Genomic DNA, 20,499 nt, shown 5'->3' on the forward strand with positions numbered 1-20,499 from the left:
TTTCCAAGGCATGCACCCACATGGAGACCCTCTCAAATCAAGACACTCAGAGCTAAATTCCAGGCTTAAAGGCAGCTTGAATTTGCTGGCACTCAGGTCAGCAGTGCTGTCTGCCTGTGCTGTGCCCTTGCTTCTCCTAGCTGCATTTTACTCCAGTGGGTCCATCTGTGCTGTTTCCTGTGTCTAGCAGCCACATGACCAAGAGGAAGAGTGCAGAAGAATTAAAGGCTGTGTGACCGCACACAAGCATGCAGCACACGCAGCTCTGCACGCAAGCGCACTGCTCCTCCTCAGAGCTAACCACTGAGCTTCAGGCCAACCTTGGGCTCCCCAGGACATCAGACAATCCCTCCTGGGGGCTCTGGGCTGAAACGGGCTGTGGAGTGGGCATTTGAGGAGGGAGCTGTGCACCAGTGCTTCCAGGCTGAGCACAGAGAGTCAAGCTCCTTTCACTGTCCTTTGGCACATGGCCTGGGATGCGAGATCATGCATGTCAGCAAGTGTGACAGCTCACAGAGACATCCCACAGCCCCGAGGCATCCTGCTGTGATCTCAGGAACCCTGCCAAAGTGGAGCTTGCATTTCTAGAGCATCCTCACCCCCACTCTTGCTTTCATGCACGCCCTTCTCTCCCTCCCTCTCCTCCATTGCTAGCAGCACAGCACTCTGCTTGCTCCCCGGGAGAACTAGGGCAAACATAACCTGATTAACCAAGGGGATTTGGGCAGGAAGGGGCAGCAGGGGGAGATTAGGACGCAGAGACACACAGAGCCTTTCCCTCTCCCATTAGCTCTTGCCTATTCAATAATTGAAGCGTTCTGCAGTGACTCTGACTTTGGGGTTTGCTGTAAAAGCTTCCTGCAAACTCCATCTCAGCGTGCAGGCATCAAAAGAGAAGGAACATTTGGTCTGACAAGCTGAAATTTCGTTCAGGCTCCGGGGTCACTCGGAAGCTCCGAGTCCCTCGGATGGGAGCCCACGGCTCCATTATAAAACATAAGGCTCCCTCTCGCTGTTGATCCTCTATTGACAGTTTGAATCCAGCCCTTATTTGGCAAGGCTGCCTTTGAAGCATGGTTTAGGAGTTAATGCAGGCTTGCTCCATTTCACATGTGGAAAAACCTCCAAAGCTGGCAGCAGCTTCTGCAGGCTTGTACGGATAAGCAGCATGCTACACAGGCTCGGGCTGCCCTCCAAGCCCACTTGGACATTCTAGCTTTCCATCCATTCTTAGAACCATAAAATCACAGAACCAGTTAGGTTGGAAAAGATATTTAAGGTCATCATGTCAAAGTACTAACACAGCACAGCTAAGTCCCCCACCAAACCATGTCCCTCAGCACTATATTTCTTGCTTGCTTGCCATAGCACACATAGATGTTTCAGGTCAGAAATGCAAAGCTATTCACATGCAGAAAAGATGCCTGCCCTGACCTTCCAAGGAGCTATTTTTGGCTGCTCTTACAGGCCTAAGAACTCTTACAGAGGTCATGCACTGAACTAACTAGCTTTCTTCACTGAGAGAGTCGTTTGCCGTTGGAATGTGCTGCCCGGGGAGGTGGTGGAGTCCCTACCCCTGGAGGTGCTCAAGAGGGGATTGGACGTGGCACTTGGTGCCATGGTTCAGTCATGGGGTCTGTGGTGACAGGTTGGACTTGGTGATCTTTGAGGTCTCTTCTAACCTTGGTGATTCTGTGATTCAGTAACCTTTGCCTAAGAGATTAAAACCCCATCCAATATCTGCAACATTTCGTGTTATTTTAATTCCCTCCACAACCTAACCCCCTGCTGACTTCCTGTCTCCAGATGATGTTGCTGCAAGGGAGCACATTTAAAAGGGGATGTAAGACACATTACCCAAGGAAAGCATGTTCAACATTACAGATAAACATGTACAGCCAGGAAAAATAATCAGGATCTAGCCTTAATCCAGAACTTTCCAAAGTGCATTATTCCACTTCCTTCACTTCTCAAGATCAGCTCAGAGAATTGTTAGGGTTGGAAGGGACCTCAATGATCATCTAGTTCCAATCCCCCTGCCATAGGCAGGGACCCCTCACACTAGATCAGAGCTACATCCAGCCTGGCCTTAAAAACCTCTGGGGATGGGGCTTCCATAGAATCATAGAAGTTAGAATCATGGAATATTAGGAGTTGGAAGGGACCCCCAGAGATCATCAGGTTCAACCCTCCTGCCAAAAGCAGGATCACCTAGGGCAGGTCCCACAGGAACATGTTCAAGTTGGCTTTGAAGTCTCCACAAAAGGAGGTGACAGAAATGCTATTTAGCTTCAGAATTCTTAAGCAAAACAGATGTCTTTTCTCTGTTGTGCCACTCTAGGGGCACAAAGAGTTGATGAGACTAGAAATGAAGGAACGCTGGGTCAGCAGTCAACACACACACAGAGTGATACCTCATTAAGTAACAGACTTAGCTCCCTCTGTCTGAACATGCAAACACACCATGTCGCATCCCAGCAGACACAGACCCGTGCACTAGGCTGTCCTACCTCTCACAGATACTGCTGACATTCTTCCTCCAGACTGACACTGCTCTGTCTGCAAGCATTGCAGCCCAGAGGCCAAGAGCAAAGTGATGTGCCACTGCTCCCACTCCCACTGCTCCAGCAGCCAGTCCAAAGCCTTGCTGCGTGGCAAGGAGTTAACACAGACCAAATCCCTCCTGTCACTACAAAAATTGTTTGCCCATACACAGTGAGCATAAGATAAAGCATGCTGGTATCATAGTATCATTCAGGGTTGGAAGAGACCACAAGGATCATCTAGTTCCAACCCCCCTGCCATGGGCAGGGACACCCCACACTAGATCAAGCTGGCCAGAGCCTCATCCAGCCTGGTCTTAAACACCATCCTTTAACTTCTGGCATCTAAATAGCAATGATCTCCCACAAACACACAATCCTTCACAGGGCATAGGTTGCATAAGGCTGAAGTGATGTGCAACTAGCCAAAAGGATATAGAGAACACAGGAGAGGTGCAGCATTCAGGAGACCCAGCTTCAGAAATCCAGCTCTTGTGCACATGTACACTGTCTCCCAGCACCTCACATTTTCATCACACTGGCATCTTTCAAAAGACTTCCTGCACTGAGATACTGTATTTAAGGACAGAACTGCAGAGGGCCTAGGGGCACAACTGAATCTGGGCAAAGTTATGAGAAAAACCCCAGAAGGCTGGAGACAGCCAAGGAGAAATGGTGTGCTTTACATCTTCCATCAAAGACACAGGCATGCTGTTTTCTCCCTTTCAGAGGCCCAAGCTAGAGAATCAACAGGAGATTCAAGTCAGGTGCTCATTCCCTCTGCTAACATTCTCCTCCTTAAACAAGGCTCACCAGGGTTTGCAAAACAAGAAGGCCATGCCCTGCAAGAGTTTGCTAAACATTTGTGCTGTTTCATCCAAATACAGGATCAAAGGGCCCACAAGCCACAAACTCCACACAGCACAGTGTTATGAAAATGCTCCCTTGGCAGTCATAGGCAAGCAGCAACCATTCTGGTTCTATTGAGAATTTGAGTGCAAATAAGGAAAGTGAACTGACAGAGATAAGGGTCAGCATTTGTGTGATGTTCTTGATTGTTTGGCAATCGTTTTGCCTTACACTGCTTCCACTTTCACTTCCCTGGTTTATTCTGCCCCTTCAGTTGCTCAGCTCTTTGCTGAGGAGAACTGCTCTGTGTGTCTGCACAATACCTGAGCTGTGAGGCCAGGCTCCCAACAGAGATGTTCTGCTTGGTGCCTGCTTGAAGTGTATTAAAGATGTCACCGTGGCTGAGTCAAAAGACCATTGCACATTAGCAGTGCAGGCTGCACCTCTACCTGCTTTGGAATCACTGCCACAGCTTAGCACTTTGGTACTGAGTCATGGTGCAGCCTACCACACTTCAACTAAGAAACATGAGCACTCACCATTTCAAAAGGCATGAAAGAAAAATCAACAACACAAACAAATATTTCTCAAAAAATATTAGAAATCACCTCCCTTTTCCTCTCAAGCCACACACTGAAGCTCCAGGTGACCTCAGGGCTCATATCTATCCTTGCTATGAGTAGGGGAGGTCTCCATCCTCATCTCACAAGACTTAGTAAAGCACAAATCACTGAAGACTCCAGGGACAGTTAGCATATAGCTACAGAATATAGCTACAGAATACAGCTACAGCATACAGCTACCTAGATGATGGTGTAAATCCCCAACAGGGCAAGCTAGGGTAACTTGGGTACTCAGGAAATGGTGTGTTTCTTTATTTCTCTTGGCCACCTTCTGCTTATAAAATCAAATTAAAATTAAGCAGAAGGAAAAAAAACAAACCCTACAAACCAGAACTGCCCCAAAGAAATAAAGCAACAGCTTTCCCCTGGGGAATAGCTCCATGTCCCCTCCAGCAGCATGCTCTGCTGGCAGAAGAGAAGCTATGAGTGGTATGTAAAAAATCTGCCTGACCAACTCTCAGGACAATACCTGCCCTTCACAGCCCTGTGTCCCTCCAGGGCTCTGCATTCCCCCCGCCCCGAGCTGCCAACAACCACCACTACAGAATCAGAGATCCAAAAGAATAAGTTGTGCAGAAACAGTTGACTTACCTTTTCCATCTGAGGACAGCAGAAGAGTTCACCTCTGGAACACAAGCCAAAGCCACCCCTCAGGACTGCCGTTACAGCTAAACCAGCCCCAGCTGCAGCTCTTTTGAGGAGCCTCAGGTGTGGCTCAAGTGCAGGGACTGAAATTAAAGCAGCTGGCTGCTGGCATCCATTCTATTGGTAACTTTGTTGAACTGCAAGTTAAACTTCATCTTCCTTCTCCAAGGAATGGATAATCATTTATTACACAGCTATCTGTAGACACACACATTTTTGATATTCATTGGGCATTATCTGAAGACACCAACATGTGGGGCAGACTGTGAGGCTGTTATGGCATCCAGGCTCTAAAAGGAGACTGCAAAACCAGAATACAAACATCTCTTCATCTCTGACTTTCCCATTCCAGGCACAGAAGTGAGCTTTATTCACCAGGTCCCACAAAGAGCTACAGAAACTAACCCACAGGTTACAAGCTCCAGAACATATCAGGAGCTGTAAAAATGACTCTTTAAAGCACTGATGTCTTCAGTGAGAGCTTTGAAGAGAGGCATCCTGCATGCTGAATTATGTCCTTCACAAACCCACAGATCAACCTATTGTCATGTCCAGGACTTCCTTGACCCTGTAACTTTATGCTGCTGAAGTGAGGGCTTCCTTTTTCAGACTCCCATCTCCTAATTGGATAAAGCAATGAATTCACACCTTCCACATGCACCTTTTCTGTAGAGCAAACAGGGTAGGAAGTTCCTCCCCCAAGCCTGTGCCTGCAATGCTGAGTTGTGCTCTCAGCTTTCTACAGTGGTTGCATGGCTCAGTAACATCTCAACCACAGAATGCTGAGTTTCCAACAATGTGACTTGGGATTTTGATTCACAGAAATGAAAGTTTGATCACAGTGATTTCTGGACAAGAGTGAATACATAGCCTGCTATCACGTTCAATACACAAAGGGGCAACCAGGTAAGTAAGTCCTGAAAGTCTCTCCCCCCATAGGTGAGGGAACACTGTGTCCTTAAATGTACTGTGTCCCAAGAGGCCTGAATCAGTAAGAAGTTGTCTTTGCAGGACTCTGTAGCTCTTTACCCTGAGCTACCCAGCCTGTGGCATGTGATGTGCTGAGAAGGGATCTTGGGGAAACCAAAACTGACAGCTGCATAATTCACACAAATATTAACATAAGGGTGAGAGGGTCTCTGCTCCAGATGGAATGCAGGGGCCTGCCTCTGATGTTTTGCTGCTGAGCTTCCCTGCCCTCTTGGATTGGCAAGTAGCAGAGGCAGCAATCTGCAACCCTCCCCACAAATCCCTCCACCTCCTTACTGTGATTTATAGAAAGTCTCCACTTAGTGCAGCTTGCCAGCACTCCACCTCAAGTTAGGTGACAATAACAGTTCTGCTGCTGCAGGTTTAGAAGGCAACAGCAAAGATGCATTAATGATTCCTGACAGACAACAGGAGGCAGGTGCTGAACTAGCTGGGGTGTCTTTGTGACTTCCTTAGGTGAAGACTGAAGAGCAGCCCTGGTTCATGGGAGTGCCTTTCCATCTCTCTGCCCATGTGATTTACCTGAGCAGCCCATTTCCTGCCGGTCCTGAGTAAATAAGTATTCAGAGTCGCATCAAGGGAATGGGTTTGGCATGGAGAGCCCTGCACAGTGACTCATGCTTCCATGAGTAAGCTCCTTTCCTTAGAGAAGCAGGACACAAATCATGCATTCTGCTTAGTCCACCTACCTAGAGTGAGCATTTGAGGAAGCTCTTGCGGGAAATACAGTTTTCTTTAGCTTTGTATTGAGAAAATCACTGCAAGAAATACAGTTTGATCTGGCTTTACACCGAGGGCATAGCCCACTGCTGCAAACACAACCGACCTTTACAGGGGAAAAGAAAAGCTGGTGTCACTTCAAAGCACAACTGACCAAAGGGCTTTGTGGAAGTCTGGGATCTTCAGAAACTGGCCATCATGTACACAGCCCTCCAGACCGATTGCCCTGGTGCACAGTTAAAAAGCGGGCTGCAGAAACACATGGGTGTGGAAATCGGATTGCATCAGCTAGCTCCTCCTCCCTCCCCACAATGACAGTGCAAAGAGACAGAGGGCGTGAGGCAGCAGAGGCACCGATCTCTGCAACACCAGTGTCCTCACCACAGCATCCATGCATCAAAACAGCAGAGGAGAGGGACCTGGAGGCATATGGACTGTGGCTAACCCGTTGTGTGCAGGGATACCTATCAGTGTGAGTTGAGGTGAAACTCAACTTTTCGTTTCCTTAGGAGACCAGTTCAAGTGGTTTGGTGTGGCTATACTGTCCCAATGTGAAGAACACAAAATATGGGGGGTTATGGAGTATGAATCAATTTCTTCTGTGTTACCCTGAAAAGCAGTTTGCAATTGCAAGAATTCTGGCTCTGGGAGCTCTTCTGATGTTGACAGTTTAACAAAGCATACCAAAGTTTAGGTGCCAAGCTGCTCCATTTTTAGGGTCCAGGCATCTCTGGTTTAGGTAAAGAACCTCCATCATTGTTATTTTGCTTTATGAAGCTGAAGTGTTTCATAATTAACTAATCCCTACAGTATCAGCATCAGGTTGTTAGATAAAGAACCTTCCTATCTTGGAAAGGAGAAATGAAGCCATTAAAGCTGAAGGAAGTTATTCAGGCTCTAGAAGAAATCAAAGGGAAAGTCAGGACTGGACCATAATGTGCCAGGTCCTTCCCTCACACACTGACATCATATAAAAGCATTAATGATGTCATAGCAAAAGCAGGACTCGTGCTGGGAACAGCACTTAGGATTATTAGGGGAAAATTAACCTCAAATTTCAGATAGAGCAGAGAGATTCCACTGGTCAGCACCAGTGGTGGCTTTGGGCTACTACTAACCTCCTAGCTGAGCTGTGGCTCATACAGCCAATACGTGCAGGTGATGGTTCGGTGTCATTATTTATCCCAGCAGCACCTCCAGGTTTGACACAGCCTCTCATGAGCCAGGACCTGAGCAAACGGCAAGTGCAGAAATTAAATACCACCATGTAAAATCTCTTGCATGTTAGCAAAATGGAGGGGCATTTACTAACATTTGGCACATGTTCTATTGCAAAGAGCAAGCCACACGTATTTAACTCACCTGGTGTAACTATCTCTGGACTCCATGTCTGTGGTAAAGGTTTCATTGGTATCTCACAGTTTAAAGACACTCAAAGTGTTTAATGAGAATGCTGCATCTTTTCCTTCTGTTGTCAAGCAAACCTTGACCAGATGCCACTTGAGGCCAGTAGAAAGGCTCCACTTGTAACTCCTGGAAAAAATAAATGCAAATGTTTCCACAGCCAGCAACTTTTGTTGCTTAATTTTTCATGTTTAATCTGTGAAAGCCAACGTGGAAAAGAGGGCAAGCAGCCTGAGGAAGAACCAAGCTTCCTGGGAGAGACCCTGTTAGGATTCAAACATTGCCATCACTCTGTCTGCAGCACCTCCTGAACAGGAAAAGCACAGGATGAGCAGAACTCCTTCTGCACACAAGTGAGGAAAGTCAGCCTCATCCCTACAAACAAAGCCAATCATTTGAAAGAAATTAAACCAGACCTGGCCCCCACCTTCCAAGCACAAGAAAAAAATGCCCTTAATTTGCTCCCTCTGTTCTGTTTGTGTTGTTCTGAGCCCTCTGTGATTGAAGCTCTCCGAGGCAGAAAATCAATGTCACTCATACCAGATGACTGCTTTCCTCCTGAGCATCTGCTGCTGCTACTAAGATCACAAAGGGCAAGTACAAGGAAAAAAATGGCAGTTGTGGCCTTCTCAGTTTTGTAACCCAGGTGAGTTAACACCAGCTTATTACAAGCTGATAGTTCTTGTTTTTTAAACAAACTACAGAATTAACAGGTTGGAAGAGACCTTTAAGATCATCCAGTCCAACCTATCACCCAACACCATCTCATCAACTAAACCATGGCACCAAGTGCCCCATCCAGTCTCTTCCTAAACACCTCTAGTGATGGTGACTCCATCACCTCCCTGGGCAGCACATTCCAGTGGCCAATCTCTCTTTCTGGGAAGAACTTCTTCCTAACATCCAGCCTAAACCTCTCCTGGCACAGCTTGAGACTGTGGTGCTGCTTGCCTGGGAGAAGAGATCAACCCCCACCTGGCTACAGCCTCCCTTCAGGTAGTTGTAGACAGCAATAAGGTCTCCTCTGAGCCTCCTCTTCTCCAGGCTAAACAACCCCAGCTCCCTCACTTGCTTCTGTGGTAGTTTTAGGCTATACCTATTTGCTTCTAACTGAATTGGTCTGGCTTAAAAGTTAATGCTGGGGGGAAACTTCAGCCCACCACAGCTTCTCCTCACAGGGTTGTGCTCCAAACCCCTCATAATTTTGTTGCCCTCCTCTGGACACGTTCAGGGCTTCTGATCTGTTTATCATCACTGAGGACATCTTGGGACCAGGATGGTTTTGAAACATCCTTGCTTGCTTTGGCCTGCTCCACTAAGGGTAGGGCTTCTGGTACCTGATGCCTTACATTGTAAATTACAGAGATCTGGTTGGTCTTGGATCTGTTCTCAGTAACGAGCAACACAGCCACAAGCAAGTGAAGATTTTCTTGGAACTTACACCTTGAAAATTATGTCCAACTCTATTTTCTCTGTACCACAGGATAAGAACAATTTTATCATACCAGCATTCTTCTCTCAGGAGCTTTGGTCTCACCATGACAGTGGTGAAATGCCACTTGCTCTACATTAGTTACATGTTTTTAAAGCACTCATTAATCTATGCAGCCTTAGAAGCCTCTTATCTTACATTTAAACTCTTCTGAAGTAAAAAGTTTTGCAGGAAGAAAATATTCCTTCTTCATCTTCATTCCTGTCCAATGTCCATTTTCTCTCCTGCCAGATGTCTGGAACTCACACTCTGGATGAGATGTTTAGTTCCATTCACATAAAGCCACTGGAAAGACAAATTCCTGGGATGCAGAACTAAACTTCCTAATCCATCCTTGAGACTGCTGCCAGAATGAGATGCTCTGTGAACCCAGCGTGATGCAGAGTGACAGAACATCATTATTTGGGTTCCTTCTATTCTGCATTCCTGCAACATCAGGCCTACTCAGCATCAACCCACACTCTCCCTCCCATAGCTACTTGTCTGCTTTGCCACGACCCATCCCACAGGCATCACTCATTCCTCAAGCAGCAGCAAGGAGCAAAGCACAGGTAGCTTTGAAAAGGATTGGACACTATATTAACCTCCTTTGCTAGCAGTGCTGGTCTTTATAAGGAGAGCCAAACCTTTGTATGTTTCTGGCTTGTTTCATGCAAATCTCCTTATTTAGGGTTTCAACCATTTTTAAGATGTTTTCTCACCTGTTGGTTTTGTTTGTTTGTTTTGCCAATAGACTATGAACAGCTTGAGGCTTTGGGCTATCATTCCTGTCAGATCACCACAGCAGAAGGGAATTGTCACTGGGGTGGTCTGTAACAAGACATCAGCATGCCTTGAACAGCATCAGAAAATACCTTCAACTGTAAAGCAGAGCTTGGTAGATGAGTACAAGCCTTAGGTGTGAGGAGATCTTCACACCATCTTCTCTGATCTAGCATGGCCGTATTTTATGCTTGCATGGACTGTGAGTGGGATAAGGTGGTGGAGAGACCAGAATCTCCATGACAACCTCCCCATTTGTATATTGGCTAACTCTAGTGACTAAGAAGCAAACCACAAAAAAAGTGACTTTAGGAGAGAGAGGACATCCCAGACAAAACAGAGATGGGAAAACTGGCAGGGGTAGAGGAAGACAAAAGGGTTAATTAGTAATGAAGGCCTTCTGCCACAGCAAGATAAGCGCCTCAGAAAGGAAGTCAAGTACATCCTTGAAGTCTGGAATAGACATTGCCAAAAATCAGCTGGAGTCAAGAGTCCCAAAAGGAAACCCTGGCAAGTATCAGAAAGGTGCTGCAGCTATTAGAAATAAAAACAAGCAAACCAACCAAACTGTAGGACAAGAAGGGAAAATAAAGGTAACCCAGCTAGTTACACAAGATGAAATGAACGTTTCCCTGATTTTCATTAGGGATAAGTATGTTCATCCATGAGGTAAAGATGGATGTCTCAGAGGAAGAGTAGAAAGGATACATGGATAACAACATAGCTGGCCAGCAAAACTCAGGGAGTCTGCTGTACTCCATTTGGAAGAACCAGACACTTTCAGACCCAGAATCCCAATGCACACTAAACCACAAAGCCAGGTGCAAAGGTTTTAAGTAAATTTACTGACTTGAAGGCATTACCACAGGACCAAAGAACAGCAAGTATGTAAGTGAGCCTTGGTGGAAGCAATCTGGGTCTCTGCTTTGTGCAGCTCTCCAGGAAAATCTGTGAAGGAATGCCTAACTACAGACGTGAAAATCAATGCATAATGGGATAAAAGGTAGCATTGGTTCACTAAAAGACAATTTTATGGGACAACCTTGCAGCACAGCGTAAAATTCAAATTTCAGGCACCCAGGAAATAACATTATTTACTCTTTGTTAATATCCTAGCAAGAAATAAGTGAAGATGAGGAGGACTTGGCTTTACTAACCAACCACGGAGTGACAGAGAGCTGACAGTGTGGCATGACCACGAAAAAAAGGCTGAGTCCAGTCATGGTATTTCCAGTAAGAACAGGCAAACATTAGTGATCCTGTTTCAGGCATCCCCGAGAAGACTGCCTGAAACACTCCACACGGCAGGCTCTCTCAAGAGAAAAGCGTGCAAACTGAAACAGACTCGCAGGAAAAAACCTCCCGATGACCAGGGCACGGCTTGCATCATGCAAAACTGAGAGGTTCAGCTTATGTAATTTAACAAAGCAACAAATGAGTGGTAATTTGATGCGTGAATACACGGAAAGGGGATGTAAACGCCAGAGTAGGATGCATGTAAAGGTCCTAAACACCTATAGATTTAGATGGAAACTAGAAACAAGTTCCTAGCCGCCAGACAAAAGTCTCCATTCGGAACTGCGGCCGCTGCGCGGACAGCGACAATGCGGCCGGCAGACGGAGCAGGGACGCCTTGAACTCCCCTTAACTCTCCAGAACCGGTCCGGCTGCCGGTCCCGTGTCGTGGCGGCGCACACTTCCGTGCCCTCGGGTGCGGTTAATAACGGGAAATCTTCCTCGACGGCACCCGTTCGCCACGCAGCGAGGCCGGCGCCGCAGCTTGCCTCTGCCCTCAGGCAACCCCAGAGGGGCTGAGGGGCAGAGCCGGGGGATGAGTACTTCCTCAGCTACCCTCACGGTGCCGAACTTTCCAGAGCAACCATTAACGGGGCCCAGCGTTCCCGCCTTGCCTCACTTTACCCCTCCCAGGTCCCCAGTACCGCTTCCCCCTCCTTTTCTTTCCTCTCCACCCCGACGTGTCGGCGGGCACGTCTCCACCATCGCGACCCGCCCGCCTCGCGTCAGCCGCCCGGCCCCTACTTAAGGCGGCGGCCGCCTCCCCCGCCCCGCCACTCCATCTCTAGCCGTGTTCGTGGGAGGACTCTCGGTATGTACGAGCGCCTTTGTGGGTTGGGAAGGGGGGATGCGGGGAGCGCTTAGCCACCAGCCCCCTTCGGGGGAATGGATTCGGTGGAGCAGGCGGTGCACCGCGTGCCCCACCGAGCACTTCCCCCGGCTTCTCGGGCACAGCCCTGGACTTCAGCCCGACTCCGCCGAGCACCCTCGGGCGAGGAGCTGGCGGGCACAGCCCTGGACTTCAGCCCGACTCCGCCGAGCACCCTCGGGCGAGGAGCTGGCGGGCACAGCCCTGGACTTCAGCCCGACTCCGCCGAGCACCCTCGGGCGAGGAGCTGGCGGGCACAGCCCTGGACTTCAGCCCGGCACCGTGCCCTGATCGGCGGCCTTGTGCAGCCGGCGTGATTTTAATATCCACCCCGCTCCCCCCGCGCCTTTCCTTCCCCCCCGCACCCTTCCATCTTGGGGCTGCTGTGCTCCGCCATCATCATCCTCCCCCGTAGCCTGCGGGGATTAACATGCTTCCCCTAATCGACAGTGAAGGTGGGGGTGGCCCCAGAGACCTGTTGGGAAGGATGCTGGAGATCAAGCCGCCAAGGGCTGGGAACACGGGCTCAGGATATACTGCCTTCGCCGCTGGCTTTCCCCTAACCTGCTTCTTTCAAGGGAGTCGCACTCTAAACCCGAAAATGTTGAGTACTAAATGGGTGCTTCTCACCAGCCCTGTAGTAAAGTACTTATAGTGCAAAGGGAGAACTTGGCACATAGGTGCACTACGCTGGGCCATGCTTCAAGAGATCCAAAAGAGTGACTTATCTTGGTTAACGTTAACTAAATATGGGCACTGCTGGCTTCCTGCCCTCCCCCCCCCCACCCCCCGCCAGTCTCAGTCTACCTGGCCGATCCTGCTCTGAGCAAGTTGCTGCCTGTTCGGCACGAATTTTGGGATCGTGTTGTGCCTCTACTTGCATCCATCTGAGAGGCCGCCCCTGCCTTGGGCTATTCAGGCAAGGCAGGAGTTGTGCAGCATCACAGACGGGCATGGCGTCAGCTCCTGCAGGGACGCTGGGGTGAAAGCACGGGACTCCATCATCATCGTGCCATTGCAGCACATCTCTGGCTGTCGGATCAGAGCCCATATAACCAGGCAGCTGTACAGCTGAGAGCCAAAAGAATGGAGAGTGGGAGAGATGAAAACACCAAAGTAGACATCTGAATTCAAAACTATCTACTTTCACTTTAAAACAAACGCATAAGGTTCGCGTCTGACTTGGGAGGATCAAACCGTGCATAAGAAAGGATTGCCTAAGTGTTGCACAACTTCAGCTGGGGAAAGGAAATGCATCAGGGCACAGAGCACCAGTTTTTCAGGGCAGCAGAATGGAGATTGCCAGGCTAGGCTATGCCTAGAAGTATTAAAATGGCTTCCTGCACTCATTAATGCTGCTGGAGTGCCACCCAGCTATGCAGTCAATGGTTCTCAGGCTGTCTGGGGGAAAGCTCCAGCAAGCTGAAATTGTACACTGCAGTAAATAATTCAGCTTTTCAATCATTTGGCTGCTCGTGGGCAGCACTGCTGGGTGGTTTTGGCATGCAATTCATACACATTTTCTTACCAACTCAGAATGAAGTCCATTTTGCATGATTATAAATATTCTGGTGTCAGTTAAGAGCTCCAAGACCTAGAGAAATAATCTGTTGCTTTCCTTGCAGCAAGTACATCATGTCTCTCAAGGATCAGCTCATCCAGTGTGTCCACAAAGAGGACCAGAGTCATGCCCACAATAAGATCAGCGTGGTTGGTGTGGGTGCTGTTGGAATGGCCTGTGCTATCAGCATCCTGATGAAGGTAGGTGTCAAACTGGGGAAGAAGCAGCACAGTTGTGACTACCTGGGGCCTAAAAAAAGGAGCAAAAAGTAATCTTCCTTATTACTCTAATTGGACCAGCACACAAAATGAACTTTTAGTTGTGTGCTTGTAGAATCACAGAATAGAGTGGGTTGGAAGGGACCTCTGAAGGTCATTCTAGTCCAACCCCCCCTACAGGCAGCAGGGGCATCCTCAACTAGATCAGGTTGCCCAGGGCCCTGTCAAGCCTCACTGAGTATCTCCAGGGATAGGCCCCAACCACCTCCCTGGCCAACCTATTCCAGTGTTCCATTGCCCTCATAGTAAAGAACCTGTTCCTGACATCCAATCTAAATCTGCTCTTCTCTAGTTTGAAGCCATTGCCCCTTGTCCCCTGTCACCTATTCCTTTGTTTGGGCCTGAAGTGAAGCAGCTGTCCTCAAGTTATTGACAAAGAACAAGTATCTGTAGTTTTTGTAAACCAAATTTATCTCAGTATCAGACAGAAGGTTAGTTGATTAGGTGGTGTTGGATGATAGGTTGGACGTGATGATCTTGAAGGTCTCTTCCAACCTGGTCTGGTCTATTCTATTCTAAGATGTGTTTCAGCATGACCTAACAGCTACATTTAATTTTGAATGACTTCCAGACTCCTAAGTAGGAGTCCTCTGACATACCAAAAGATTTAAGAGCTGAGGAGCCACTTTCTCAGCAACAGTGTGCTGTGGAATAATTGTTTGCAGTGTGGACTGGGAAGTGATCCTATCACTGAGTAACTTCTGCTCTGCATTGCATTGTTACAGTGAAAATGCTGTGACAGGTTGTTTAGGAACAGCTATTAAATTATTCTTCATTGTCCTGCTACATTGCACAAACATTCTACACAACGTGGATATAGGAAAGTACAACATTTACCTCAAAGCTGCTATCCCAGGAGAGTAATTAAAGTACTCTGGGGACAAGTAAAGTGATACAGAGGGGTAAGGTTGCTTCAGTAGTTTACTGCTTTTAAAAATAACTGTAGCTTCACAGTTCACAGAGTGTGTGCTTTGCTCAAAGGGGCAGTAAACTTACTATTGATTCTTGGTCTTTTGTAGGATTTAGCTGATGAACTTGCTCTGGTTGATGTTGTGGAGGACAAGCTCAGAGGAGAGATGCTAGATCTGCAGCATGGCAGCCTCTTCCTTAGGACACCAAAGATTGTCTCTGGCAAAGGCAAGTTGTTGGATCTAATATGCTTGTTATTTCCAAATGGAGATAGCCACTTCAGATCTCAAACTGGCCACCCAAGTCTAGGACTTCACCTGCCACCTGAACTGTTGGGAGGAAAGCCAATTTCATTTCTGTTCCTACAGAAATACTACTCAGCTGAACTGTTTTACATACCGTGTTAAGACCAGTCCAACTAGGAATCATCTTCAAGAGATTACCAGTCAGTACAGAGGTTATTTTAAGTACTCCTACACCTCTAAGAAGTATATTTCCCAGCCAGTTAGCCCTTGAATGCATTGCTGATATCCTGGCTTGTTAAGTGTCTGATAGCCCAAGTTTAGTGGCAAGTACTAGTAGTCTCATACCTCACTTAATGTGCAACTGCAGTGGCCATGGGGGGTGTGAGGGCAGAGCTTTATTCCTCTTCTACACAGCACTTGCACTGGATGCCATCCCAACAGCTACCCCACACCCATCTATGCCTGAGAAGTACAGAATACCAGTGCCCACATCCTTATAGTTGCCACTTGTGCCAAATGAGCCACAGTCTTAAAATGTTAACTGTCTATAAAAGCAAGGTCTAGGATAGCGATTAGCTGAATTTCCACACCCCCCAACCTGATAAGTTGAGATGCCAATAGTAAAAGGAACTGAGAACTCCTGCTCTGAACCATGTGTAGAAGGAGGCCAGGTTTGACACAGCCTTTTGTCTGCAGATTACAGTGTGACTGCACACTCCAAGCTGGTCATTGTGACTGCTGGTGCCCGTCAGCAAGAAGGAGAGAGCCGCCTTAACTTGGTCCAGCGCAACGTGAACATCTTTAAATTCATCATTCCCAACGTTGTTAAGTACAGTCCTGACTGCAAGCTGCTTATTGTCTCCAATCCAGGTTTGTCTTGTGTGGCTTTAACAAGAGGATTTGTCTTAAGAGACTAGTTTTCTTCAGCAAGGTGGCATTAAGTGTGCTAATATGAGCAAACATGGGCTTTTACAGTACTTATGCCACAAAACCACATGGGAAGAAGTGTTCTCTTCCCTTTCCACACTCAGCAGGCTGGCCCTCTGGGGAATAATCCAAGCTGCCTCCAACTTGGGTCTTCAGTTGCCTTTTAAGTGACCATTGGCTTAGAACAGTAAAAGGCACTGATAATTGTATGTGTAGCATAAAGAGCCTTTAAACCAGTCATTGTTAGCCCATGGCAGGGCCTGGGGGTGGCTGTTACATTATGCTCTGTTCCATGTAACTAGTGTCCAGATAATCCTTACAGATGAACTGAAGATACCATTCTAAGTTATCAAACTGCTCAGAGTGGCACTTGTATTCCTCTCTGTTCTACTTACAGTGGATATTTTGACCTATGTGGCCTGGAAGATCAGTGGCTTCCCTAAACACCGTGTCATTGGTAGCGGCTGTAATCTGGACTCTGCCCGGTTCCGCCATCTCATGGGAGAAAGACTGGGCATCCATCCTCTGAGCTGCCATGGCTGGATTGTTGGAGAGCATGGAGATTCCAGTGGTAAGGATGAAACACAACTGGCTGTTACCAAAGACTGGACCAGGCTCCCTGGGGAGGTGGTTGAATCACCACCTCTGGAAGCGTTTATAAGACACAGAGATGTGGTGCTGAGGGACATGGTTTAGTACCAGCCTTGGTAGAGTTAGAGAATGGTTTGACTCAATGATCTTAAAGGTCTTTTGCAACTGAAACTATTCTATGATACTTTGTTTGCAAGAACAGCAAAAGCAAACATTACTCAAACCCCTTTGCACTGCAGCACCCTATGAATGCAAGTCTTCTGCTGCACAGAGTAACCCTAGATGATCTGTATTTGACCCGAGCTGCTGTGCTGGGAAAAGGTCCCTACTGTAACCTAAGGAGGCTAAAAATGTCCAGGCTAAGTTATTCCCGTAACTCCCAAAAAAAAACCCAAACTGATGCAGCAACAGTAAAGGTCGCTGCAAGGGACTCCCAGAGATCTTCCCTTGTCCTGGGAGTTACTCAGTTGTCTTTAGTGGTATCTCTTGATGACTTCAAGAACCATATATGGGAATGGAAGTGCAGAGGCAACTCTAGAGGACAGGAGAAAGGGGAAAGTTGCTCTTACTTTCTTAGTCTGTTGTTCCTGTAGCAGCTCCAGAGCAGTACTGTGCTTCCTGACTCAGGAGCACTCATTTGGAATTGATTCTTACTTTGAGACACCTCTGCAAAACAGTTACTGTCATCTCATTTCATGTTGCCTAGGTGTTTCTGCTTTGATAAAGCTATATTCAAATCTTTTGTCATCACATATAAAGATGCTTAAATGCTCCTAGGTTTTCAGGTTGCACTTTAGGCCTTAAAGGACATACCATATTTAAAGTCATATCAAAATCACAGTGATGTGTTGCAGATTAACTAGATCTTAAGTCAAGTGTTAATTTGAAGAGGACAAAACTGAGTTTTCCTGGGAGATAACTAATCTATGTGCAACCCTTAGTACCTGTCTGGAGTGGAGTGAATGTTGCTGGCGTCTCCCTGAAGGCTCTTCATCCAGACATGGGAACTGATGCAGACAAGGAACACTGGAAGGAGGTCCATAAGCAGGTGGTGGACAGGTAAATATTGATTGCTGGTTGGTTTGGGGTTTTTTCCCAACATGAGAGCAAATGATGAAGAGCTATAGTACCTCTGAACTGCAGTATCCATACCTGGTTTCATAAAGACCATAGTAGCCCAAAAAGATCAAGATGTAGACATAACAACTGGAAAAAGAAATGTTAAGTACAAATGTAGATTTGGCAGAGTTAACTTACCATGGTTAGGGAAGTGCTGTACCCTCCAAGTGTCCACTTTCAAATACTCCAGTGAGGAGCAGGCTGAAATGCACATAGAGTTCTTCACTGCTGAGTTGATTTCAGTCCTGTCAGCAAATCAGTCAAGATGTTCCCAAATGGATTAAGGCACCTCCAAAGCCCTTCTTACAAACTATTTCAGTTGATGGTACCTGTTTGTTTGTCTCTGCAGTGCCTATGAGGTCATCAAACTGAAGGGGTACACATCATGGGCTATTGGCCTCTCTGTGGCAGATCTAGCTGAAACAATCATGAAGAACTTGAGAAGAGTGCACCCAGTCTCTACAATTGTGAAGGTAAGCTGAAGGGGCCTTCAGCTAAGTCTTGTCTTACTAAGAACTAAAAATCTTGGGAATTCTGGAGAACAGTGATAACCTTCTAGTTTAATTTCAACTAGATTTAGTTGAGTTTTGCTTGTAGGATACAATACACAGACAGGCACAAGTTCTAGCCTAACTCTGTCCTTCCCTACTTTTCAGGGCTTGCATGGAATAAAAGATGATGTCTTCCTAAGTGTTCCTTGTGTACTGGGCAATACTGGCATCACTGATGTAGTGAAAATGATCCTAAAACCTGAGGAAGAGGACAAATTAAGGAAGAGTGCAGATACCCTCTGGGGAATCCAGAAGGAACTACAGTTTTAAACCTGCCCCAGCAGTTTGGTCTTTGCAGCTTAACGGGTTTAGTGGTTTGTCTTACGTTGCACTTTCCAAGTAGGTCAAATCTTTCAATGTACTTATCTCAACTAGAACACAGACACACACAAAAAAGCTCAAATCTGAACAAATGGGTTTCCTGAAGATAGCATTAGGAAACTATTCTAAGGTTCTCCCTCTTCAGACACCCAAGTTCTTAGAGCTAGATAAAACCTAGCCAGTCTTGTCCAGTGAAGTGGTATGACAAATCCAGCACTCCAAGCAGCACTGCCTAGGAAACCCTTTGCCTTTTCCTCATCTTGTCTCATGTTGGTTCAGAACAGTTAACTATCACACAATGTGAAACCAAAGACTATTTCTTGCAGTTAAAGGATTGTCAAGCCAATTGACCAACTTTCTCTGCCAGCTGAACAGCTTAAATATATTTCACTGTTGGTAGGTCCAAATGTATTTTCCTAACACTGCTTTGGAATTTTTGTGTATACTTTTTTTTTAGAGAACCTTATTTTTGTGTACTGTATCAGCCTAGTGGCAAGTGTCTCCTGAGCATGTCTATAAAACAGTGGCTGTCCAACTGTAGTACCAACACCAAATAAACCACAAACTTATTTTTGTCTCCTTGTTTTTCTTTGTAAGCCTCTGTAAACAAAACACAGCTCCACTGGCACATAAATCAAGCAACTCTCTTTCTTCACTTACTCAAACCTCCCCTGGGTAATAAGCTGTTATAAGCTCCTCCTGTTTATATAGTGAACTTCAGGAGTCTCCAAATAGGAATGGAATGGAAAAACAGTAACAGAGGTATCTAAAACTACAGGAAGGGTGGTTGTAGCCAGGAAGTGGTTGGTCTCTTCTCTCTAGTAACCAGTGACAGAACAAGGGGACACAGTCTCAAGCTGCACCAGGGGAAGTTTAGGCTCGAGGTGAGGAGCAAGTTCTTCACAGAGAGAGTTGTTTGCCATTGGTATGGGCTGCTCAGGGAGGTGGTGGAGTCACCATCCCTGGAGGTATTCAAGAGGGGAGTGGACATGGCACTTGGTGCCATGGTCTAGTCATAAGGTCTGTGGTGACAGGTTGGACTCTGTGATCTTTGAGGTCTCTTCCAACCTTAGTGATACTGTGATACTAAGAACTTAAACGTGATTGCCATCTTAATGCCAAGAAACAGGCTCAAGTGCCTGTGTTAGGGGAGTGGAGAAACAGTGCAACAAAGGAAGCAGCATCTTTACCTGTCCACAAACTCACCAAGGAAGAAATGTGTCCACACAAACTACTGGGCATCTATAAAAGGTCACAAAAAAGCATCTTCCCTGGAAGAGCAGCTCTACAGAGAAACAATGACAAAAGTCACTCCTCAAAGCCAATAGTAAAATTAGCAGGGGGGTTGGACTAGATCTTTTGAGGTCCTTTCCAACCCCAAACATTCTGTGATTAGGAAGAATTAATTGTGCCATTAATAGTTCAAAACACTACACCTCATTACAATGAAGAGGGAAAGGCCTTATTCTTAGCTTTTCCTAGCATTAGGACAGAGCATGCAGCTTCAGACTGGAAACACAGCACCTGATTAAGACCAGGGTAGATACTCAGTAGGGACTGCAGCTGGTGATACTTCTCAAAATAAAGCATTTTAGACATCTTTGAGGTCTCTTCCAACTTTGGTGATAGTGTGATACTGTAAGCTTAAAATGCTCAGGAAGAAACATCAGTAACAAAGGAAAGGGTGTAGCTAGTGGGAGCTGGGATTGTTTAGCCTGGGGGAGGCTCAGAGGAGACCTTATTGCTCTCTACAACCACCTGAAAGGTGGTTGTAGCCAGAAAGGGGTTGGTCTCTTCTCTAGCAA

At 46.8% G+C, this 20,499-nt stretch overlaps 1 protein-coding gene across 1 annotated transcript; it reads left to right on the top strand.

The window, feature by feature from the left end:
* The first annotated feature begins 12,033 nt into the window (after window positions 1-12,033).
* Window positions 12,034-19,263, top strand: LOC137446028 (L-lactate dehydrogenase A chain). Its single transcript, XM_068148282.1, has 8 exons — window positions 12,034-12,135; window positions 13,818-13,953; window positions 15,051-15,168; window positions 15,882-16,055; window positions 16,510-16,683; window positions 17,645-17,762; window positions 18,172-18,295; window positions 18,479-19,263. Exons 2-8 carry the CDS (start codon window positions 13,828-13,830, stop codon window positions 18,641-18,643), a joined length of 999 nt encoding a protein of 332 aa, XP_068004383.1. The 5' UTR covers window positions 12,034-12,135; window positions 13,818-13,827; the 3' UTR covers window positions 18,644-19,263.
* The last annotated feature ends 1,236 nt before the right edge of the window (window positions 19,264-20,499 follow it).

This window comes from Melanerpes formicivorus, unplaced genomic scaffold (assembly GCF_026170545.1).
Source record: "Melanerpes formicivorus ecotype bairdi unplaced genomic scaffold, bMelFor1.0.p_v2 SCAF_16, whole genome shotgun sequence".
In the NCBI taxonomy this organism is placed as follows: domain Eukaryota; kingdom Metazoa; phylum Chordata; class Aves; order Piciformes; family Picidae; genus Melanerpes; species Melanerpes formicivorus.